Below are 21,958 nucleotides of genomic sequence, written 5' to 3' on the forward strand. Positions count from 1 at the left end.
ACATTATAGCCTGCTTATTGCTTATGTAGCATCTTGCTTTTACAATAAATCTGAAAAGCTGACAGCAACCCTCAACAAAGGGTTGAGGCACTGTAGCTTATTTTTTTTATTTTTTCTGGAAACTCTTCCTAATATGGTTTAACATTTCCCAGTAGTATTTGTCATACCTCATGCTGGGTAATCAATGTGGCGTCACTGCGCTGTAGGTCATCAAGTGCATGGCAGCAGTGGCCTGGGAATCCAACAAGCCTTTGGTGATTGAGGAGTTTGATTCAGCAGAGGTAGCAAAGGCATTGGAGAGTGATAGAGTGTCAGTGATGCTGGGCTATTATTAAAATAATTTTAAAAAACTTTTGCAGCTGATCATTACTACAGTGTTTGTTTTGGCTCTTTTTGGCTCCCTGGGAAGCTGACGGATGAAGCATTCAACAGTGGCCACGGGGCTCCATCGATAGCTTTCAGGCTTCAGGATGCTTTGCTTGCACCTCTTATCCAAGCCTGGCATTGTAACCCAGATCTGCTGTCAGGTACCAAATTTTGATCCATCAGATTTAACATGAATCAGTGTTCAGTAGTGTTGATCTAATTCAGTCAGTACCCTTAAAAGTTTGGTACCCAACCCTAAACACTAAGTTAGTTGGCAGTTTGGCTAAGGAGCTTATGTTGCAGTAATTGGCAAAATGGTTACAATGGTAGGTTAAAAAAGCAGTCCCAAAGTGCCAATGTTATACAGGTGAAATTTGTAATAACAATTATGTAATGTTTAACTGCGTGCCTAACCTTACATCCAAATTATGATGGCTAGTGTTTGCTAAATCAAAACAATGCAACCTTATCAGGCTTGTTAACAGTCCCAAACATGACATTTTGTAATATTAGCCAAATGTTATCAGACCTCGACTGCAAGAGATTATTACCTTAAGGCGTGCAAGCTCAGGTGCCTGTGCCAGGCATAGAAGCCAACCCTAACCTTTTTTTTTTTCTTTTTTTAAAGGTGTGGTTTTTATTTAATTCCTAGTGACTTGGTCCTCCCTGACACAAACAACCCCCCCTCACCCCCCCAACTATTTGATGCAATATAAAGCCATAAATACGGTCTCTTGTTGTCTCTTCTCCACCCCTATCCTGCAACTGCTCTCTTCTCTTAAGTCCTCTCACTTGTTTGCTCTTATCTTTACAGCAAAAATGGCCACAGCTGGTAAAGTGAGTATAATTCAGCATGTGGACACTCATGTGTGCGATGTGATTTTTTTTTTTTTTTTGGCTGTTTGTGTTTTCTGTGGTATGTGAATAAATATTTGCTTAGTCATATGACAGACCTCTGTACTTTGTTTACACACGCACACACACACAACCCGAAAATCAGGCCATTAACTAAAATGTAACCTCATAGTATCTCATGGATATAATTTGCATGACTATTATTCCTTTGCCATTCTTCTGTGCTTCTGTATTATGTGCAGATTATGCTCATGTTTATGGGGCTGATTCATTGGCTGGAGGGTGAATGGGTTTCCCACAAAGTCTATACCTGAAATGAACCTTTCAGTGTATATCTGGTTACAGATTTGCAGGCACATTATGTTTTCACATTTTAACTTACAGTTCATGTAAAATATCCATTATGCTTTTTTTCATAATTATTCCTTTTACCTTTAAGTTTTACCCTCTTATTATTATTATCTTTTAAAGTGCTTGTATGTTGTTGTCTACAATCTTCTTTTGTTCTAGAAATAAAGCAAAAATACCAGATCGCCTTCAGAGACAATACATATTTACATAAATAACATACTTACATAAATGTACTGCACCTTGGAAGTATAATTTATTATATTCAATTGAGTCTGAAGTACAGGTGAATGTGTGTGTGTGTGCGTGTGTGTGTGTGTGTGTGAGGGAGAGAGAGAGAGAGAGAGAGAGACAGAGAGAGAGAGAGAGAGGGAACAAACTCATTAAGTCAGTGGTTTATTTAGTAAACCTATATTCATTCATTTATACTGTTAATAATGTTAATAATGAAACTCATGTTAGTCAGCTAACTAATATGTGGACTTTATATTTAAACTATGAGACAATGAAATCGCCTATTGTTAACATATTGTTAAAACTCTATGGAGGATATGAAATCCATTTGTTCCCTTGATAAAATACTTTTTTAAAATGTGGCAGTCAGTTGATTCAACACTGAAATGGGCCTCTAAATGAGTGTTTTCATTGAATAATAGCAAAAAGTATTGCTACATTATAACCTGCTTATTGCTAATGCAGCATGTTGCATTTTATAAATGTGAAAAGCTGGCAAAATGTTGCTTTATGGTAAATGGAACTGCACTTGTACAGTGCTTTTCTAGTTATTTGACAACTCAAAGCAATTTCATACTACAAGTCACATTCACCCATTCACACATGCATAAACTGTTGGCCAAGGCTACCTGTATGGTAGCCTTGGCCAACAGTTTACCATTCATACATACAGCACAGCCATTGCAAGCAATTTAAGTTAAGTATCTTGCCCAAGGATAGATATTGACTGGAGGAGCCGGGGATCAAATTGAGTACATAAAGCATTCAGAGTTTTAACAAAGGGTCATGGCATTGCGACTCTTTTTATAAACCCTTTCTAATATGGTTTAACAGTCCCCAAGTTGTCATATCTCATGCTGAGTAACTTCATGTGGTGTTCCTGCCTTGTAGGTCATCAAGTGTTAGGCAGCAGTGGCCTGGGAGCCAAACAAGCCTCTGATGATGGAAAAGGTTGAGGTAGCCCCACCCTAGGCCAACGAGATCCGGATCAAGGTGAGAAATCATCTCGTTCTATCCTTTGGTTTCATACCTACTAGGTGTTCATATGGTAACAGATACAGTGTATTCTACATGTTCCTATCAGTGTAGGAACTTTAAGTGCTGTCTAAAGATACGACAGGACAGATAGTTTAGATCTTCATTGATTTTGTTTGGTGATTTTTCATTATAAGCATATTGCTAATATTCAGTGAATCATCTAGTCTGACAGGAGCTGCACTCAAATTGTGTTTCAGGTTTTTACATCAAAAACAAATTCTCCTTCAGGTCTAAAGCTCATTATGATGTGATGGCAGCCCCAGAGTCCTGCTTTTCCAGTAAGGGGAAGAAGGTGCTGCAGTTTGGGGGAACCGGTACCTTTTCTGAGTACACTGTGGTTAACCAGATGGTTGTGGCTAAGATCAACACTGCTGCCCCTCTGGACAAAGTCTGTATCATTGGTTGTGGGTTCTGCACAGGATATGGAGCAGCAATTAACAATGCCAAGGTATGTATGCTTGAATGTTGCAGAACACTGACATCATTGTTTTAGATTGAAACGACAAGGTAAGACATTTTTGTGTTGAGTTGCCCACTTCTGTATCGAAATTCTTGCTCAGACTACAAAGTCTTGAAGTTATAGTTCTTTATTGTTCACAAAACTTTTACATTGATAATTACTGCATGGAGCATTAACATGTCTGACCTTAACAACCATGATAACCAAAGACTGTTACTTCAGGTGGAACCGGGCTCCACATGTGCTGTGTTTGGCCTGGGAGCTGTGGGTTTGGCTGCAGTCATGGGCTGCAAAGCTGCAGGAGCCAAAAGGATTATCGCTGTTGACATCAATTCAGAGAAGGCTGAGAAGGCCAAGGTGTTCGGCGCAACAGACTTCGTGAAACCCATCAGTGAAGTGCTGTCTGAGATGATTGACAGAGGAGTGGACTACTCCCTGGAATGGGTCGGGAATGTAGATCATGGCTAGTCATAGGCAGATTAGATTTAATCTGGTTCCTAAACATAAAGAAGAGACGCTTCCTATTTGTTACCTAGGTATTGAAACAATAATCTTTATTGTAAATAAAATCAATTATTATTGAAAAATAGGTTAGAGTCATTCATTAATTTACTCAGCCCACATTTCCTCAGGTAGTCCAGAGCACAGCTTGTATAAAATAATGGATGTAGCTATTGTGATGTCACCCATTTGTTTGTGGATTGATGTTTTGCAGAATAAAGTTAAGCATTCTGGTCATTAACATCTTGGTTTTTTGGAGCCAAGAGTGATCATATTTGGAAGAGTGGATGGAGCTATGGAGGACCAATTGGTAAATGTGACACATAGACCTTGGTGATGCCTAAGAGACAACCTGTCACTCAAAGCATCCATGGTCTTAAATATGCGTAACTTTAACTCTTAATAAAATATTTACAGGTGAGTTTTTTAAAAATTCAAGTCCCGTACTTTTGTCATGAAGGTTGATATTAGCTATAGAAACAAGAAATGTTTATTGTACCAGGCTGTAAACATCTTTATATCTTCTGTAAAGTTGAGAATTTTAACGTGGGTTTGATGGGGATTGACTTGCTTCTGGAGGCATCCTCAAGTGGCTGTCCAAGGAATGGCACTTTTTGGCACTTGTGTATTGGCTTGGTTTTTCAGACCTAGAGGTTGATGCTTTATCGAGAGATTTGGACCAGCACCTTTCTGGTTTTCTGGTTCCAAGCCCCCTGACTTTGTGCTTTTTCTCTCAGAAGCGCAGTGCCTTGGAGTCTTGTGTGAAAGGTTGGGGTGTCAGCGTGACTGTTGGCTGGACAAACTTGCAAGACTTTTCTGCCCGACCCCTTCAGCTCATCTCTGGACGCACATGGAAGGGCTCCCTGTTTGGAGGTGAGACAAATATGACCAACACTACTGACTAATGAACTACATGGCTATGTTCTTATGTTATGTATGCTATTATCTGGCAAGTTGTATTCTGGATAAGATTTCATGGTCCTATTTTGTAATTTTCTGTCTTAGGCTTCAAGGGTCGGGATGCTGTGCCTCAGATGGTTAAAACCTGCCTGGACAAGAAGTTGAAGGTGGATAAATTCATCACTCACTACATGACTTTGGACCAGGTCAACGATGCCACTGAACTCATGAAGCAAGGTAAATGGTAGGTTCAAATTCCTACATTTTTCACTGTTCATGATTAAACAGCATCACAAGGAAAGTAATATTCTTATCATTTATTTTCTTTCAACAGCATTCAGACAGTCCTGAATGTTTCGCCACAATAAGCCCACTGTGTTGGTTTCAGTCATCCTGAAGTAAATCAGTGTCAGTGGTCTGTAGATGCTTGTTTGTGTCCTAGTTTTATTGTGTTGTTTGTCACAAGCATAGCATTTACATGTCGACAGCATTGTCTATCATGTCTCCAAATGCTCTATTAAACTATGTTTTAAGTGTCCGTATAAGTGTCCAAATTGTTTTCCCTCACATTTACTCAGACCAGCCTAATCATATCAACATTTTTTCAACTTGGTAGACAGCACTGTAATTATTTTTGCTAGGATGGGCTCCAGGATGTGTCCCCAAGCAACTTCTGCCTGTTTATTGAAGAATTTATAATAAAGGATCCAATATTGCAGACACCAGGCACACTAAATGAAATGACAAGACCATATAAGCAAACAAAATATCAGCTGATGTTCGGCACTGTGAGGTTTTATGGTGAAGAAATTACTGTTCATGATTGCTCTCTGTTTGCTACAGAAACTGTAAGAGACCATGGTTGGATCCAGTTGTTCATTATTGTGACCTTGGGAAAACAGAAACTGATTCAGCAGCATCTTTGTTCAGATTTACTGTGTTTTTCTCGCTTCAATCTTAAATCTAATAAGATATAAAATAATTAAAACCTTGACTGCTCTCGGCCTCCATAGATTTCAAAACTGAAATCAAGATTGTTATTCTTAGGCAGGAGAAGAGAGACATCTCACACACCTTTGCAAAAACTCTGGATATACATTTTGACTCTTATGGAGTGTTCACACCGAATGCAAAGCAATTTTTTTTGTGTCATGTTACTTGTGCACATAGAGCTGCTGGAGTGTTTTTGGGAGTACTCTGCAACTGTGCTCATGGTTGTGCTAACCAACTGGGGAAGGTAGCTAACAGCTAACTTGGTTTTTATTACACTGAACTCCACAGATGAGTGCATAATTTCTGCAGTTTTAAAGTGGACATGGGAAGGCCTTTCCTGCAACTGCAGCCCACTCAAAATGGCTACCAAGACCCCCTTTTTGTTTCTCAGACAAAGGACAGCCAAATTAACTCTGAAAATTTGCCCTATTTACCAACTTTGTAAGAAAAAAAAATCTAAAAAGTCACTCAAGTCTTTGTCTTGTTTATGCAACGATTTCCATCAAGGTGTCTTCAAAAACATAGCTCCAGTTGAGTTCTCGCTCTTTCTCTGGCCCCACTAGCAAGAAAGGATCATGCAGCTGCTAGCCCCTTCACCACTTTGTGTTACCTTTCTCCTAATAGCAGAAATGCCTCTCTGCTCTGCTCATATGGCCTGCTCCAAGTTGACACACAACTCCTCTTAAGAGCAGAGCAGATTAGACAAGTTAGTACCATCAGCTACAACAACATTGGCAAGCAAATGAGTAACAAATTCAAATTGGCACCGAACTGCTAGCTCGTTAAGGACAAAGAGCAACCAGCGTCCTCTTACCTACAGCATGGGAATACAGCACAGTAAACACTACTGAAACCACCGTTCTTTAAGCCAGGCTTCTGCTCAACGAACGACTGCTGGCTAACAATAACCCTCCCCCAGCATATATTTTGAACTAAGGCACAGCCTCAGTACAAATATACAGGCTAAGCAAAAGTTTTCAATTTTAGTCAGTGTATATGTATTGATTTGATGGTATATAATGAGTTAATTTTTGCAGTCTCTTAATAGTCAGGGTAGTTGGCAAACATCATTTTCCTATGCCCTCATCCTGCCCAGATCACACTCAAACTTTAGGATATGGTATATATGATATAGTGTGAATAAATACTTGTGGTATCAAGTCAAGTCAAGTCAAGTCAATATTATTTATAGAGCCCATTATCACAAAACATGGTTTGCCTCAGTGGGCTTTACACTGCCCTTAGACCCTCACATCACCCAAGGAAAAACTCCCGAAAAAAAAAAAACCCTGTAACGGGAAAAAAGGGAAGAAACCTCAGGAAAAGCGGCAGAGGATGATGAGGGATCCCTCTTCCAGGACGGACAGACGTGCAATAGATGTCGTAAATAACAAATTAAATACAATTGTGGCAAAAAGGAAAGAGAAAGAGAGAGGGGAGGAGAGGGGGGGAGAGGGGGAGAGAGGCACAGCAATAATAGAAACATATGCATGTCATATTACAATAATGATAGGTGTGAAATTATCAAATGCACTCTGTGATGATATTGTGGGAGTTGATACTCACGTATATTGATAGGGAGGTGTCCAAAGGCATGATAACGGCATTGGCGCAACCAGGACCAAGACCACGATCAGGGCGAGCGGGGGATACAGTATCAGTGCAGTGTACAGTATAGTACAGTATCAGTGCATATCAGTATTGATCTTAAAATTCCTTACTCAGATGTTTCATTAAATTGCACATAATTGGGATTTAGAATCTACGGATGAGTTTCCATGAAATTGTGACTTACATATACAATATCTATGATACCTTTTTTGCTTTTTGTTAAATACTGTTCCTTTTTACTGCTGTTAAATCACTGGATGGATGAAATGAGGTTTGCAGGAAGTGGAAAGACAAGCAGAAAATGTTTGGACAGCCCACATTCCACGCCCACAGCCCGTCTTTGTGACTGGTCTTAACTTAGATAAGACCTGCACTCTAACCTAACTTTGTGAGTGAGAGCCCGGTGGTGACACAACATGGCAACTGCAGGAAAGGTAAACACGCTGGCTTTAAATTTTAGTTAATGTTTGAATAGATTTGAGCCATTCTGGACGACTAACACTCCTAAAATTGCCAGGACTTCTTCCTTTGCTCAGTCAAGTGTTTACAGAACACAGTGAATGTTTACAGTACAAGAGAAGGGGTATGGAGAGCAGGGCTAGATCTGCTATTTATTGGAACATTTGTTACAATTTAACAGCCGTAAAAGACAAACAGACCCTCTGTTGCTCATTCTATAATAGGCAAGAGTTTTGTGTCTCTGTTTGAGGGCTCTTTGTATATTCTAGTGCAAGCTGAGGCTTCCTGTTGTTGCAATATTTTCAAACAATGGGGGGAACAGGGTCAAAGGGGTTTTTTTTTCATTGTTTTTTGGGGAGTTTTTGTTATATATTCAGCCTATTGAGAAACAGAATAAGAGACTTGATGGTGATCTGACCCTAATCTTGTTTTCTAACTTCTACAGTAAAATAAGACTATTGCACCATGTTTTCCTCCATTGCACTGAATGGGTTAAATGTCCACAGAGCCATTATCATGAGCGATTCCAGGCCTTACTGAAGCTCTTGGATGTTGTCTTGTAGGTCATCCGGTGCAAAGCTGCGGTAGCGTGGGAGGCCGGGAAACCTCTGATGATAGAGGAGGTGGAGGTGGCGCCTCCTGAAGCTGGGGAAGTTCGCCTCAAGGTAATGAAACAGGACTGATGTATTCATTATTGAAACTAAAGATTTGTGCATCTGCAAGATAAATTGGTTGGTGCAATCTCGTCAATCACTGTACACTTCTTATCTAAAGTTATGTAAAGCAAGTGCAATATTTATTTAAAGTTGTGAAAAAAAATGCTCATTTTGATAATGACGTCTTAGTAGGGGTGTAGTACTATTTGTATAAGTACTGCATTGCACTTATGACTTGCCCATGCATGTAGGCACACCTTTAAGTTGTTTCCAAGGTGTAACCACTGATCTTATATTTGGTTTACACACATCAGTCAAGTAGGTGTGGGGATGTTGGGGACATGTCCCCACCCCTTTCTGAAATGGTCAGTGTTGTCCCTGTTACTTTTAAAAACAGATTTTTATTTTTTTTTAAATGTTCTGAAACAGAGTCTGCACCATAAAAATGTTTACTAACAAATGATGTTTGGGTCCTCTTCCTGCTTTATTTTGAAATATGTTCTCATTGTGTTCGGTGCTGCCTTTACTTCCTGAGTTTGCACACCTTTTTTGATTACCTCATGTGTTTCACCTGTGAGTTTCCTCCATTGAGCTGCCAGGTTTTCATTGTTCATGCTTCCCTGCCTCCTGTTTGTTCACCTGGTTTTTGACTCTGCTCAGATGGATGGACTTTGTTACTTATGTGATTTTTCCCTGAATGGACTTCTCTGCCGTTGCTGACTGCCAACACGTGTTTGGTGCTTTTCTCTACATCTCAGGCCCAGTTTTGTACAAAAGTGTTACAATAGTGCTTTATTTACACAATGCAAATATCAGAGAAATAAGTCATGTAAGCCAAAAAAATAAAAAGAGAATTTAAAGAAATTAAAAACTGATCCTAAAATGACTTTTATGAATTTATTGAATGAATGAATTCATTTTAGAACCGCAGCTGGCTGGCAGGTTTGAATCTTAAACCCTTTTGCTTTGAGGCGACAGTGCCAAGCAGCAGGGCAGTGGTTAGCACTGTCTGTTAATTAAATAGAAATGCATAATGGTTCTGACACAGTTAGTAGTGTTTCTAAATCCAAATTAATAAATGTGTCAGGTGCACTTTTGCAATTTTATTCTCATATTTTCATTTTCATTGTCGCCTGCATTTTGTGTTTCTTTTACATAAATAGAAACATGTATTTTAAATTGGTGCATAAAAAATTCACTGGAACACAAGAAAATAAGTGTTTCCAGTGGAGGACCCCCAGAACTGCTTCACGTGTCCCCCAAATGTTGAAGCGAAGCCTACATCGCTGGTAGTGGCCTAGGCCGTTTGATGTGCCATTTAATGATTTATTCTGACCTCATATCCGACCCCAACATTACATTGTCTTTTAAGGATAAAGTGACACTCTTGCACAACTATTACTGTTAAATGAAACATTGATTTTGCTACCTTTTCTTCTCAGATAAGCTGCTGTATCTACAATGTATAGTCTTTATCATCATTACCATATGATAACCAGATCTGCTTAAAAGTTAACTTATAGTCTGTTAAAGTCCAACACTACAGTGCACTTTGCACCTTTAGACATTTCTGCTGATATGTTGTAAGAGAAAAGAGTTTGCTGTACAGTTATTGTACTCATAAATGACCTTGAGCAAGAAAGTTCTGCTCTTTTTAATACAGTCTTTACATCAGTAATATAACCTCTACTACAAAACATTCTCACATATCAGCTGTAAAGGATTTTAATTATTACTGATATCATTTGATTAATGAACTGATTGATTTCACCACATCACAGCAGATAAGAGCATGTCATGGTGATTAAGCATGTATCAGATCACTGTCCTTTATTTCAGATCGTGGCCACAGGGATCTGTCACACTGACTCCTACACGCTCAGTGGCTCCGACCCCGAGGGAGTTTTCCCTGTAGTGCTGGGCCACGAGGGAGCCGGCATCGTGGAGAGCGTCGGAGAGAGAGTCACCAAGTTCCTGCCAGGTTCTCTCTCTCTTTTTCTTCTTTTGTCCTCATTAGGGAATGTTGTCATGTCATGTAAATGCTCTAACATGTTGTTTCTGTTGTAGGGGACACAGTTATACCCTTGTACGTTCCACAATGTAGAGAGTGCAAGTTCTGTAAGAATCCCAAAACCAATTTGTGTCAAAAGATAAGGTAAATGTCCAGGGTGAAATCATGTGCAACTGTGCAGATGAACATAAAACTCTTGCCTTGTGCGTCTGATCAGATGTCAGATCTGTGCTAATGTCTTGTTCTCCAGGCTCACTCAGGGCAAAGGTGTGATGCCAGATGGGAGTACCCGTTTCTCCTGCAAAGGCAAGAGCCTCTTCCACTTCATGGGCTGTAGCACATTCTCTGAGTACACTGTGGTGGCTGAGATCTCTCTGGCTAAAGTGGACCCCCGGGCCCCTCTGGACAAGGTGTGCCTGCTGGGCTGTGGCATCACCACGGGTTATGGAGCTGCTCTAAACACTGCCAAGGTGAATCCGCCGCCCCTAATTTCTCTATGATTAGACATCGAAGTCACTAAGAACCCCTTTAAAATGCATCTTGTAACCAGTTTGATTTAACTAGAGCTGTCAGAGGTAATGTATTCATTCGCAATGCAATTAAAGTCAGCATATTCTTTTTTTATTTTATTATTATTTTTAATAACCAGCTGACGATTCTGGATTTAAGAGACTGTACCTCAGTTTTAAAGCTATAGTGATGATACTGGTACACTATACTATATACTGTTTGATGATTTTTGGTTGATATACTATACTATGACGTTTTTGATTATTTTTGAGAGACATAGTGTACTATGAAGTTTATGACAATGTTGAGCAACATACTTTACAATTATGTTTTGCTGATTTTTATGCGACGTGTATACTATGACATTTTTGATGATTTCTGAGCGACATACTATACTATGACATTTTTGCTGATTTTTGAGTTAAATTCTGTACTATGACATTTTGAATGATTTTTGAGCTTCATCGTATATTATGAGGTTTTTTAATGAATTTTGAGTGACATAGTATACTATGACGTTTTTGCTGATTTTTGAGTGCCATACTACGTATACTATGACATTGATGAATTTTGAGCGACATACTATACTATGACGTTTTTGACAATGTTGAGTTACATACTATACTATAATGTTTTGCTGATTTTTGCAGCAACATTCTGTACTATGACATTTTGAATGATTTTTGAGCTTCATCGTATACTATGAGGTTTTTTAATGAATTTTGAGTGACACAGTATACTATGACGTTTTTGCTGATTTTTGAGCGCCATACTGCACTTTGACATTGATGAATTTTGAGCGACATACTATACTATGATGTTTTACTGGTTTTTGAGCGACATACTATACTATGACATTGATGAATTTTGAGCAACATACGTTTTTGATTATTTTTGGATGACATACGATACTATGATGTTAATGTTTATTTTTGGATGACATACGATGCTATGATGTTTATGATGATTTTTGGATGACATTTGACATCATACTATAATGTGACGTTTGTGATGATTTTTAGGCGACATACTATAAAGTTTGTGTTGTATTTTTGGAATACATACTTTTCTTGGATATTTATGATGATCTTTGGAATACATACTAAACTGTGACGTTTTTGACAGTTTTTGGACAATGTGCTATACTATGATGTTTTTTTTTTCACAATTTTGGGATGATATACTATTCTATGACGTATTTTGAGGATTTTTGGACAAGATACCATACTATGACATTTTGTATGGTCTTTGTGTGACATACTATAATATGAGGTTTTTAGATGAATTTTAAACGACATAATATACAATGGTGTCTTTATTAATTATCACTATGATGTTTTTTATGAGTTTTGAGCAACAAACTATACTGTGATGTTGATAAATTTTGAGCGACATTCTGTACTATGACGTTTGTGATGATTTTTGTGAGACATTCTATACTATAATGTTTTTGATGATTTTTGAGTCACACACTATACTTTGACATTTTTGATGATTTTTGAGCGACGTAGTATACCATGACGTTTTTGACAATGTTGAGCAACATACTTTACGAATATGTTTTGCTGATTTTTATGCGATGTACAATACTATGACATTTTTGCTGATTTTTGAGCGACATTCTGTACTAATGTGTAATGATGTTTGAGCTTCATCGTATACTATGAGGTTTTTTAATGAATTTTGAGTGACATAGTATACTATGACGTTTTTGCTGATTTTTGAGCGCCATACTATACTAGGACATTGATGATTTTTGAGCGACATAGTATACTATGACGTTATTGACAAGTTGAGCAACATACTTTACGATTATGTTTTGCTGGTTTTTATGCAATATAATTTACGATTATGTTTTGCTGATTTTCTGCAACATACTACGTTTTCTATGACATTGATGAATTTTGAGCGACATACTATACTATGATGTTTTTGACAATGTTGAGTGACATACTATACTATAATGTTCTGCTGATTTTTGAGCAACATTCTGTATTATGACGTTTTGAATGATTTTTGAGCTTCATCGTATACTATGAGGTTCTTCAATGAATTTTGAGTGACATAATATACTATGACGTTTTTGCTGATCTTTGAGCGTCATACTATACTCTGACACTGATGAATTTTGAGCGACATACAAGACTATGATGTTTTTGACAATGTTGAGTGACATTCTATACTAATGTATTTGCTGCTTTTTGAGCGCCATACTATACTATGACATTTTTGCTGGCTTTTGAGCGACATACTGTACTATGACATTGATGATTTTTGAGCGACATTCTGTACTATGACGTTTTGAATGATTTTTGAGCTTCATCGTATACTATGAGGCTTTTTAATGAATTTTGCGTGACATAGTATACTATGACGTTTTTGCTGATTTTTGAGCGCCATACTAAACTATGACATTTTTGATGATTTTTGAGCGGCATAGTATACCATGACGTTTTTGACAATGTTGAGCAACATACTATACGATTATGTTTTGCTGATTTTTATGCAACGTTCTATACTATGACATTTTTGATGATTTCTGAGCAACATACTATACTATGACATTTTTGCTCATTTTTGAGCTACCTTCTGTACTATGACGTTTTAAATGATTTTTGCGCTTCATCGTATACTATGAGTCTTTTGAATGACTTTTGAGTGACATAGTATGCTATGACGTTTTTGACAATGTTGAGCAACATAATTTACGATTATGTTTTGCTGATTTTTATGCAACATACTACGTTTTCTAGGACAATGATGAATTTTGAGCGACATACTATACTATGATGTCTTTGACAATGTTGAGTGACATACTATGCTATAATGTTCTGCTGATTTTTGAGCAACATTCTGTATTATGACGTTTTGAATAAATTTTGAGCTTCATCGTATACTATGAGGTTTTTTAATGAATTTTGAGTGACATAGTATACTATGACGTTTTTGCTGATTTTTGAGCGCCATACTATACTTTGACATTGATGAATTTTGAGCGACATAGTATACTATGACGTTTTTGACAATGTTGAGCAACATACTTTACAATTATGTTTTGCTGATTTTTATGCGACGTAGTATACTATGACATTTTTGCTGATTTCTGAGCGACAGACTATACTATGACACTTTGCTGATTTTTGAGCTACCTTCTGTACTATGACATTTTGAATGATTTTTGAGCTTCATAGTATACTATGACGTTACTGACAATATTGAACAACATACTTTACAATTAAGTTTCGCTGATGTTTATGCAACATACTATGTTTTCTATGACACTGATGAATTTTGAGCGACATACTATACTATGACGTTTTTGACAATGTTGAGTGACATACTATGCTATAATGTTTTGCTGGTTTTTGAGCAACATTCTGTACTATGACATTTTGAATGATTTTTGAGCTTCATCGTATACTATGAGGTCTTTAGTACATAGTAGTACATAGTACATAGTATACTATGACGTTTTTGCTGATTTTTGAGCGCCATACTACGTATACTATGACTTTGATGAATTTTGAGCAACATACTATACTATGACGATTTTGACGATGTTGAGTGACATACTAAACTATAATGTTTTGCTGGGTTTTATGCGATATACTTTACGATTATGTTTTGCTGATTTTTATGCGACATACTACGTTTTCTAGGACATTGATGAATTTTGAGCGACATACTATACTATGATGTCTTTGACAATGTTGAGTGACATACTATACTATAATGTTCTGCTGATTTTTGAGCAACATTCTGTTGTATGACATTTTTGATGATTTTTGAGTGACATAGAATACCGTGACGTTTTTCACAATGTTGAGCAACATACTTTACGATTATGTTTTGCTGATTTTTATGCGACATACTATACTATGACATTTTTGCTGATTTTTGAGCCACATTCTGTACTATGACGATTTGAATGATTTTTGAGCTTCATGGTATACTCTGAGGTTTTTTAATGAATTTAGAGTGGCATAGTATACTATGACGTTTTTGCTGATTACTGAGCGCCTTACTATACTATGACATTGATGCATTTTGAGCGACATATTATACTATGATGTTTTTGACAATGTTGAGTGACATACTATACTATAATGTTCTGCGGATTTTTGAGCAACATTCTTTACTATGACGTTTTGAATGATTTTTGAGCTTCATCATACTATGAGGTTTTTTAATGAACTAACGTTTAATGAATGTACTATACTATGACATTTTGGATTATTTTTTTAATTGACATACTGCACTGTGACTTTTTTGAGCTGCATACTATACTATGATGTTTTGGATTATTTTTGAGCAACATTATACTTTGACTTTTTGGATTACATGTCAAAAAAATGGCTGAAAACAAATTAGAGACATAGCAAATAGCAATTTTGTCCAAAAAATGGTTGAAAACGTCATATTATAGCTTGAAGAAATACCTCATAGTATAGATTGACAAAGGTCCAAATCGTCATAATATAGAGAGTCGAAAAAATGGCTGAAAACTACATAGTATAGTATGTCAAAAGATTGAAAATTTTGACATGTTGAAAAATGGTTGAATATGAAATATTATAGCTTGTAGAGACACTTCATAGTATACCATGTTTAAAACATAATATAGCATGTTGAAAAAAATGGCTGAAAACGACGGTATAGTAAGTCGGACAACTGCAAATTTTGACATGAAGAAAAAATGGCTGAAAATGACATAGTATAGGAAGTCGAAAAACTGCAAATTTTGACATTAAGAAAAAATGGCTGAAAACAACATAGTATAGTATGTTGAGACATGTAATAGTATAGTAAGTCGAAAAAACAGCCAGAAACATCATAATACAGCACGTCAGAAAAATAGCTGAAAATGACATGTTATAGCTTGTGTAGACGCATCAAAGCTTAATAAGTAGAAAAAACAGCCAAAAACATCATAATATAGCATGTCGAAAACATGGCTGAAAAAGACATAGTATAGTACATTGCAAAACGTCAAATTTTACATGTGAAAGAAACAGCTGAAAACAACATATTGTAGCTTGTGTAGACACATCATGGTATAATAAGTAGAAAAAACTGCCAAAAACGTCATAATATAGCATGTCGAAAAAATAGCTGAAAACGACATATCAAAGCTTGTTGAGACATGTAATGATATAGTATGTCTAAAAAACTGCTAAAAACCTTATATGTAGCATGTCAAAAAAAATGGCTGAAAACAACATAGTTTAGTACGGTGAAAAACACATTTTGACATGTCGATAAACAGCTTAAAACAACATATTATAGCTTGTCATGGTAAGTCATGATATAGTAAGTGCAAGAAACAGCCAAATATGTCATAATATAGTCTGTCAAAAAAATGGCTAAAAATGACAGTGTAGTATGTTCAAAAACATCGAATTTTGACATGTCAAAAAAACAGCTGAAAATGACATGTTATAGCTTGTCGAGGTTCTGAGTTTACATACTATTCTATGACAATTTTTATGAAATTTTAATGTCATACTATACCCTGATGTTTTTCATGAATTTTCTCTGAAATATTGTACTATGACTTCTCCTTTTGGTTTTTGGACAACATGCTATACAATGACGTATTTAATGATTTCTTTGTGACATATACAAGGGCGCTTTCACGTTTTTTTAATTATATTTTCAATGATACACTCTATTATATCATTTTTAATGATTTTTGGTTGACATAGTGCAGTTACACTATGACATTTTTGATAATATGCGATGCTATGATGTTTTTTTCCGCTGATTCTTATCATATGACACTATGTCATGTCAAGGAAATTGTGTTCAGTTATTTTTTGTCTTGTGTCTATGTTGTCTTGTGATTTCCTGTTTTATTTTGAAATCCTAACTCTCCTCTCATTTCACGTTACCTACTTCCTCCCTTTGTGTGTTTTCCCGCCTTTGTGATTGTCGGCCCCGCCCTGATTGTCTCCACCTGTTCCCCCTTACCTTGTGTATATATAGTCTGCGTCTCCCTTTGTCCTGTGCTGGTTCGTCTTGTCTTGTCTGCCAGTGAACCAGCGCTATATTCATGCCCAAGTCAAGTTTTGTTGTTGCTCGCTCATTTGTGTTGTTCAGCTTTGGAAGCTATTTTTATTTGATACTTTGTTGGACTCTTGTTTTCTTGATACCTCGTAGGAGTGATTTTTTGTTGATGCTTTGTTTCCTCATCTGAGAGATTTCTGTTGTTACTTTTATCCTCTTTGGAGTGCTTTTGATTTTTACATCTGCCCTGTGTAAAGACTTTACTGCTGCCTTAAATAAAATAAAGTTTATTTTGACATTTTTTTAAATCTGGTGTCGTGTATTTGGGTTCAGTTCCAGTTCAGTCTTGTCACACTATGAGGTTTTTTCCATTATTTTTTGATGACATACTATATGATGACTTTTTTTTTTAAGGTTTTTGGACAACATACTATACTATTATGTTTTTTTTTACGATTTTATTGGGGGCCTGCCCAATACCTGAATAAGGAATCACATTCCAATCAATGTCAGCTATTCTTAGCATGCTAACATTTCAAACTAAGATGATGAACACGATTAACATTGTACCTACTGAACATGAGCATGTTACATTGTCACTGTGAGCATTGTCAGTAATTAGGTCAAAACACCCCTGTGCCTTCAGCTTCACCAAGCTGTTCTGAGCATTTTTAATATGGATTTAATTTGTTTAATTTTTATTTATTGTTTATGAGCCAGCGTGTGCCTTTAAAATTTACGTGATGCGAAAACACAGCTGAGGCACATGCAAAATATGTTGCCTCATTTACTAATCATTACAAAGCATGAATTTAAGGTGTTCCATTCAACGTAATTCTTGTCTTCCCTCCCATGCATGTCATTAATAGCTGCACAAATGTGCTGACCTGTGCCTGCCTCTCCTGTCCCTCGCCCTGCAGGTGGAAGCCGGCTCAACCTGTGCCGTGTTTGGCCTGGGGGCGCTGGGCCTCGCAGCAATCATGGGCTGTAAAGCAGCCGGGGCAGCCAGGATTATTGGAATCGATCTCAACCCCGATAAGTTTAAAACTGCTCAAGAATTTGGTGCCACAGATGTAGTGAACCCGAAGGACCATAGCAAGCCAATCCAAGAGGTGCTGGTAGAGATGACAGACGGAGGTGTGGACTACTCCTTTGAATGTGTGGGCAATGTGGCAATCATGGTGAGTGGAGGAATAATAACCACATGATATTATTAGATCCCATGATTAATAATTGATCTCTGCATGCTAAATAACCACATGACCTTAATAAATATGGCCAAACCCTTTGAAATTTGAGCCAATTGGTTTGGTTTCTTTCAAGGACATGAAAAGAAGGCAGTGAAAAAAGAAATGATTAGCAAGAAATAGCCTAACTAAAAAGTACAAGAAAATTACATGAAAATTAATTTAAAAAATTTAAAAAGTTAACAAAAAAAAGGGAAATGACCTGTTAGAAGCACTTCAAAAACCTAATAATTGTATAAAAATTATCTGGTTATCTCGGGAAAACACGCTTTCGTTATCTGGAGATGTCGAGAAAACCATCTTATTTCAAGAAAACACACTTTTGTTCTCTCAAGATCTTCAGAAAATGATCCCGATATTAAGGGAAAACACACTTTTGTTCTCTCGATATCTTGAGAAAATGATCTCGTTATCTCAGGAGAATACGCTTTTGCTCTCTTGAGATTTTGAGAAAATTATCTCGCTTTCCCAGGAAAACACACTTTTGCTCCCTCAAGACCTCTAGAAATTTATCTCGTTATCTCGGGACAATTGAGGGAAAGAAAATCTATCAATGTTTTGCCGCTAAGGGCTTCCGTATATTAAGCCTTCTGAAAAGAAATAGAAATCAACCCGATATGGCAATGTCCATATATCCATGTGAGGTTATGGTAGCGGTGGGGTGGTATTTGGACCAGGTTTACGTGATACTGTCCTGACACACTGTCTCTTGGTGGCAGAGGGCAGCCCTGGAGGCCTGTCATAAAGGATGGGGCACTAGCGTCATTATTGGGGTGGCAGCAGCCGGACAAGAGATCTCCACCAGACCCTTCCAGCTGGTGACGGGACGCAGCTGGAAAGGCACCGCTTTTGGAGGTAACAAGCTAGCTGTTCTGAGAATTATTTGTCACATGATTTTTTTATGCCTTACATGAGTTCACACGTGTGTGTGTGCATCTCAGTTCTGTTTAAAAGGATGAATCTTTGGAGTGACAAACTGAATTACCTCCTGAAATGATTTGCTCATTTCTAAGTTCAGTTGAGCGAGGAATGTTCAGGGACTCACTGTGAGTGATTCAAGCCTGAGACCTTCTCAGATACTTTCTCTGCAAGGGAGCGATGCATGTTCAGTGATTTGTTCACTTATACTATATGTACGGCCTGAGTCTCTGAGGTCGTTTACACAACGGTTCTTGTGTAAAACATTCAACTTTTGTCGCTGTTTGTTTTGCGGGCCTGAAAACCCAAACTTATGAATTTGGGTTCCAGAGTGTTACTTTTTGAGAATGCCACCCCTTCTATCACCATGACAACTGGCATGTGCGCAGTGTTCTTCTATAATGTGTCATTACAAAGGTACACCGCCAACTACTGGCCTGGCATGCATATCAGTGTTTTCGGGGATTTTTTGCGGATCCATGTACACGAGGATTGTTCTCACTATGTTATATAAACGCTGATTTTTTTTTTTTAAACGCAAAGGAAAGACTTTTCCGTTTTTAGTTTGGCCATTCTGGTCTAAACGTCTCCCTTATGTCTTGAAGACTTGAAGTAGAAAGTAGTACCAAATATTATAACCCTTAGGGACTGTCAGGCGTATTTTATTTTATTTTTAGAGCTTTTCATTCTTCATTTTTTGATCATTTTGGCTGCGTTCATGCATATGGCATACATTTTATGGCATAAATATTTTTTTTTGTTTGATCTTGGAATTTTCAGCTCAGCTCCTACAATACGTCTAAAATACACCGTGGAAACTAAATTGTTACATTGAGACTGTTAAGTGCAAAAAAAAAATGCACCATTAAAGCCCATTCAAACTGTAATGTTTGATCCCACAAGCATCAAAGCATAAAAACATGCACTGTATTATTTCTGGGTGTCATTCTGGGCTTTTGCCTTGGAATTTGTAAATTTTTACTATTTTTTACCCGCTACAGGCTAATTCCACTAGGTGCACTATCACAACCAATGTTGCTGCAAATAATTCACATATCCCAAGCTGTAATTAAAAAAAAACCAAAAAACTACTTCGCATTTAGAATATCAAAAATAATTCAATTTTGGTGGGTTTTTTTCAAGGATTAAAATTGCATTTTGTGTCTGTATGTGGCCTGTATGTGTATGAGTACTTGACATTGCACAAAAAACTAATAATGCAAAAAATAAAAACTAAAAAATCAATGACATATTGATTCATTGACATATCCCAGGCTGTGACCATAAAAAAAATCTACTTAGCATGTAGTATACTGGAAATAATTCTTTTTTCTTTTTATCTAAAATGGTGGCATCATGACAAAACGGTGGCATTTAAAGGGTTAAAATTCTGAAAATTTGATATCTATAATTAGGACTGATGTTGGTAAAAAAAAAAAAAAAAGTTACCTCACTGAAAGTAGAAAATCATATTAATGTATACTACTTTTTAAATCTTGATTTTGAAAAGTGCATAGAGCGATACAAGTGTGTAATATTAAAGCAGGCCTTAAGGGTTAATAAAACTGCGATGACTGAAATTCCAAACTGAATACACATAATGAGCTCTGAGTAAAGGAGTCATTAATTTCCTGCAGTGCTTCGTGACTCTGGATTTAAGCCAGACTGTAACACAAGCATGTACTCTGAAAATGTGTAGGTGTAGATTTAAAACAATCATTCCTTCATTTTTTTCACATTTGCGGAAGCTTCGTTGTGTAACTTGTGTTTTATAAATATCTTTTATACTTTTTTCACATGTACAAACATTTTAGCCTTTAAAAAAGAGGCTCTACTGTAATATGAAAGGGCTTATTTTACACTAAGAAACAGCTCTGCTCAAATTCACAGAAGCACACTTTGTGTCCTTTGTGGCTGTGTAGATAAAATAAACATTTTTGTGCAAGCGCTTGATTAAACGCACATCACTACTTTCCTCTGTTTAATGAGCTCATTTACATTTTTCCCAGGATACAAGAGTGTCGACAGTGTTCCCAAACTGGTGGAGGAGTACATGAACAAGAAGCTCAAAGTGGATGAATTTGTGACTCACACTCTGCCCTTTGAGAAGATCACTGATGGTTTTGATCTCATGCATGCTGGGAAATGGTAAGCCACGACTTAAGGTATATGTTAAAGTTAGTGTGCGCAGCGGTCGAGTGTCCCTCTGGGTTTTGTTTTTTTATGCGTCACTGCTGCCCTCTGTTGAGGACAAAGCTGAGGCGTGATGGTAAGACAGGATTTGGTAATAATTATCTCCATAAGAAGTCTTTCTGTAAATCTGAGTACTACAAGAGTCAGCAATGTTTTTTAAGCCTTAAACAACAGGATCTAATCCGCTTTTAACTTTCAGCATCCGCGTCGTCCTTCAGTTCTAGAGCAAGAGGAGCACAGGAAACCATGATGTCACTCCAAGTTTACGCTGCTCAATTTAATAAATAATCTGTCAATTCTTTGCTGGTGTTTTATTTGAACAATACACAAACACGTCTTTGATCAGCGATTCCCCCCCTGAAGTAACGCATGTACACAGAGAACATTGTGTGAAGGGAAAACCGAAACACGATTATTCTGAAATATTCTTTGATCAAGACTGAATGGGTTATACGGTAGGACAACCGCAAACAACCGCATGGCAGCAGTGGTGAAAAGCTGTTAATTGATAAGGATTTTTTGAGTGGTTCTTTTTGATAGCAGCGTGGACATCAAGGCCCGATGAAGACATTGCAAGTAAAGTAAAGTACAACTTGCCTACTGAAACAAAGCGAAACATCCTTTGATTATTCTCCCTGTAGGGTTTGAGAGC

The 21,958-nt window shown here is 37.1% G+C and overlaps 2 protein-coding genes across 3 annotated transcripts; both read left to right on the forward strand.

Moving 5' to 3' along the window:
- The first annotated feature begins 51 nt into the window (after positions 1–51).
- On the forward strand, positions 52–5,240 carry LOC121953632 (alcohol dehydrogenase 1-like). Its single transcript, XM_088087077.1, has 7 exons — positions 52–1,203; positions 2,695–2,796; positions 3,070–3,289; positions 3,524–3,745; positions 4,540–4,675; positions 4,808–4,939; positions 5,037–5,240. Exons 3-7 carry the CDS (start codon positions 3,092–3,094, stop codon positions 5,051–5,053), a joined length of 705 nt encoding a protein of 234 aa, XP_087943203.1. The 5' UTR covers positions 52–1,203; positions 2,695–2,796; positions 3,070–3,091; the 3' UTR covers positions 5,054–5,240.
- LOC121953487 (alcohol dehydrogenase class-3 chain L) lies at positions 4,808–21,605 on the forward strand. 2 transcript variants are annotated; one of them, XM_088087076.1, is made up of 9 exons: positions 4,808–4,946; positions 8,329–8,430; positions 10,261–10,402; positions 10,489–10,576; positions 10,683–10,902; positions 17,869–18,129; positions 18,915–19,050; positions 21,123–21,261; positions 21,506–21,605. In XM_088087076.1, exons 1-9 carry the CDS (start codon positions 4,944–4,946, stop codon positions 21,528–21,530), a joined length of 1,116 nt encoding a protein of 371 aa, XP_087943202.1. In that variant the 5' UTR covers positions 4,808–4,943; the 3' UTR covers positions 21,531–21,605. The 2 variants fall into 2 exon arrangements, with proteins under 2 accessions (XP_087943202.1, XP_042356556.2); XM_042500622.2 differs by lacking the exon at positions 4,808–4,946 and adding an exon at positions 7,603–7,740.
- The last annotated feature ends 353 nt before the right edge of the window (positions 21,606–21,958 follow it).

The sequence above is a fragment of the Plectropomus leopardus genome, chromosome 14, assembly GCF_026936395.1.
Source record: "Plectropomus leopardus strain MGB_pleo_1.0 chromosome 14, ASM2693639v1, whole genome shotgun sequence".
NCBI classification, from domain to species: domain Eukaryota; kingdom Metazoa; phylum Chordata; class Actinopteri; order Perciformes; family Serranidae; genus Plectropomus; species Plectropomus leopardus.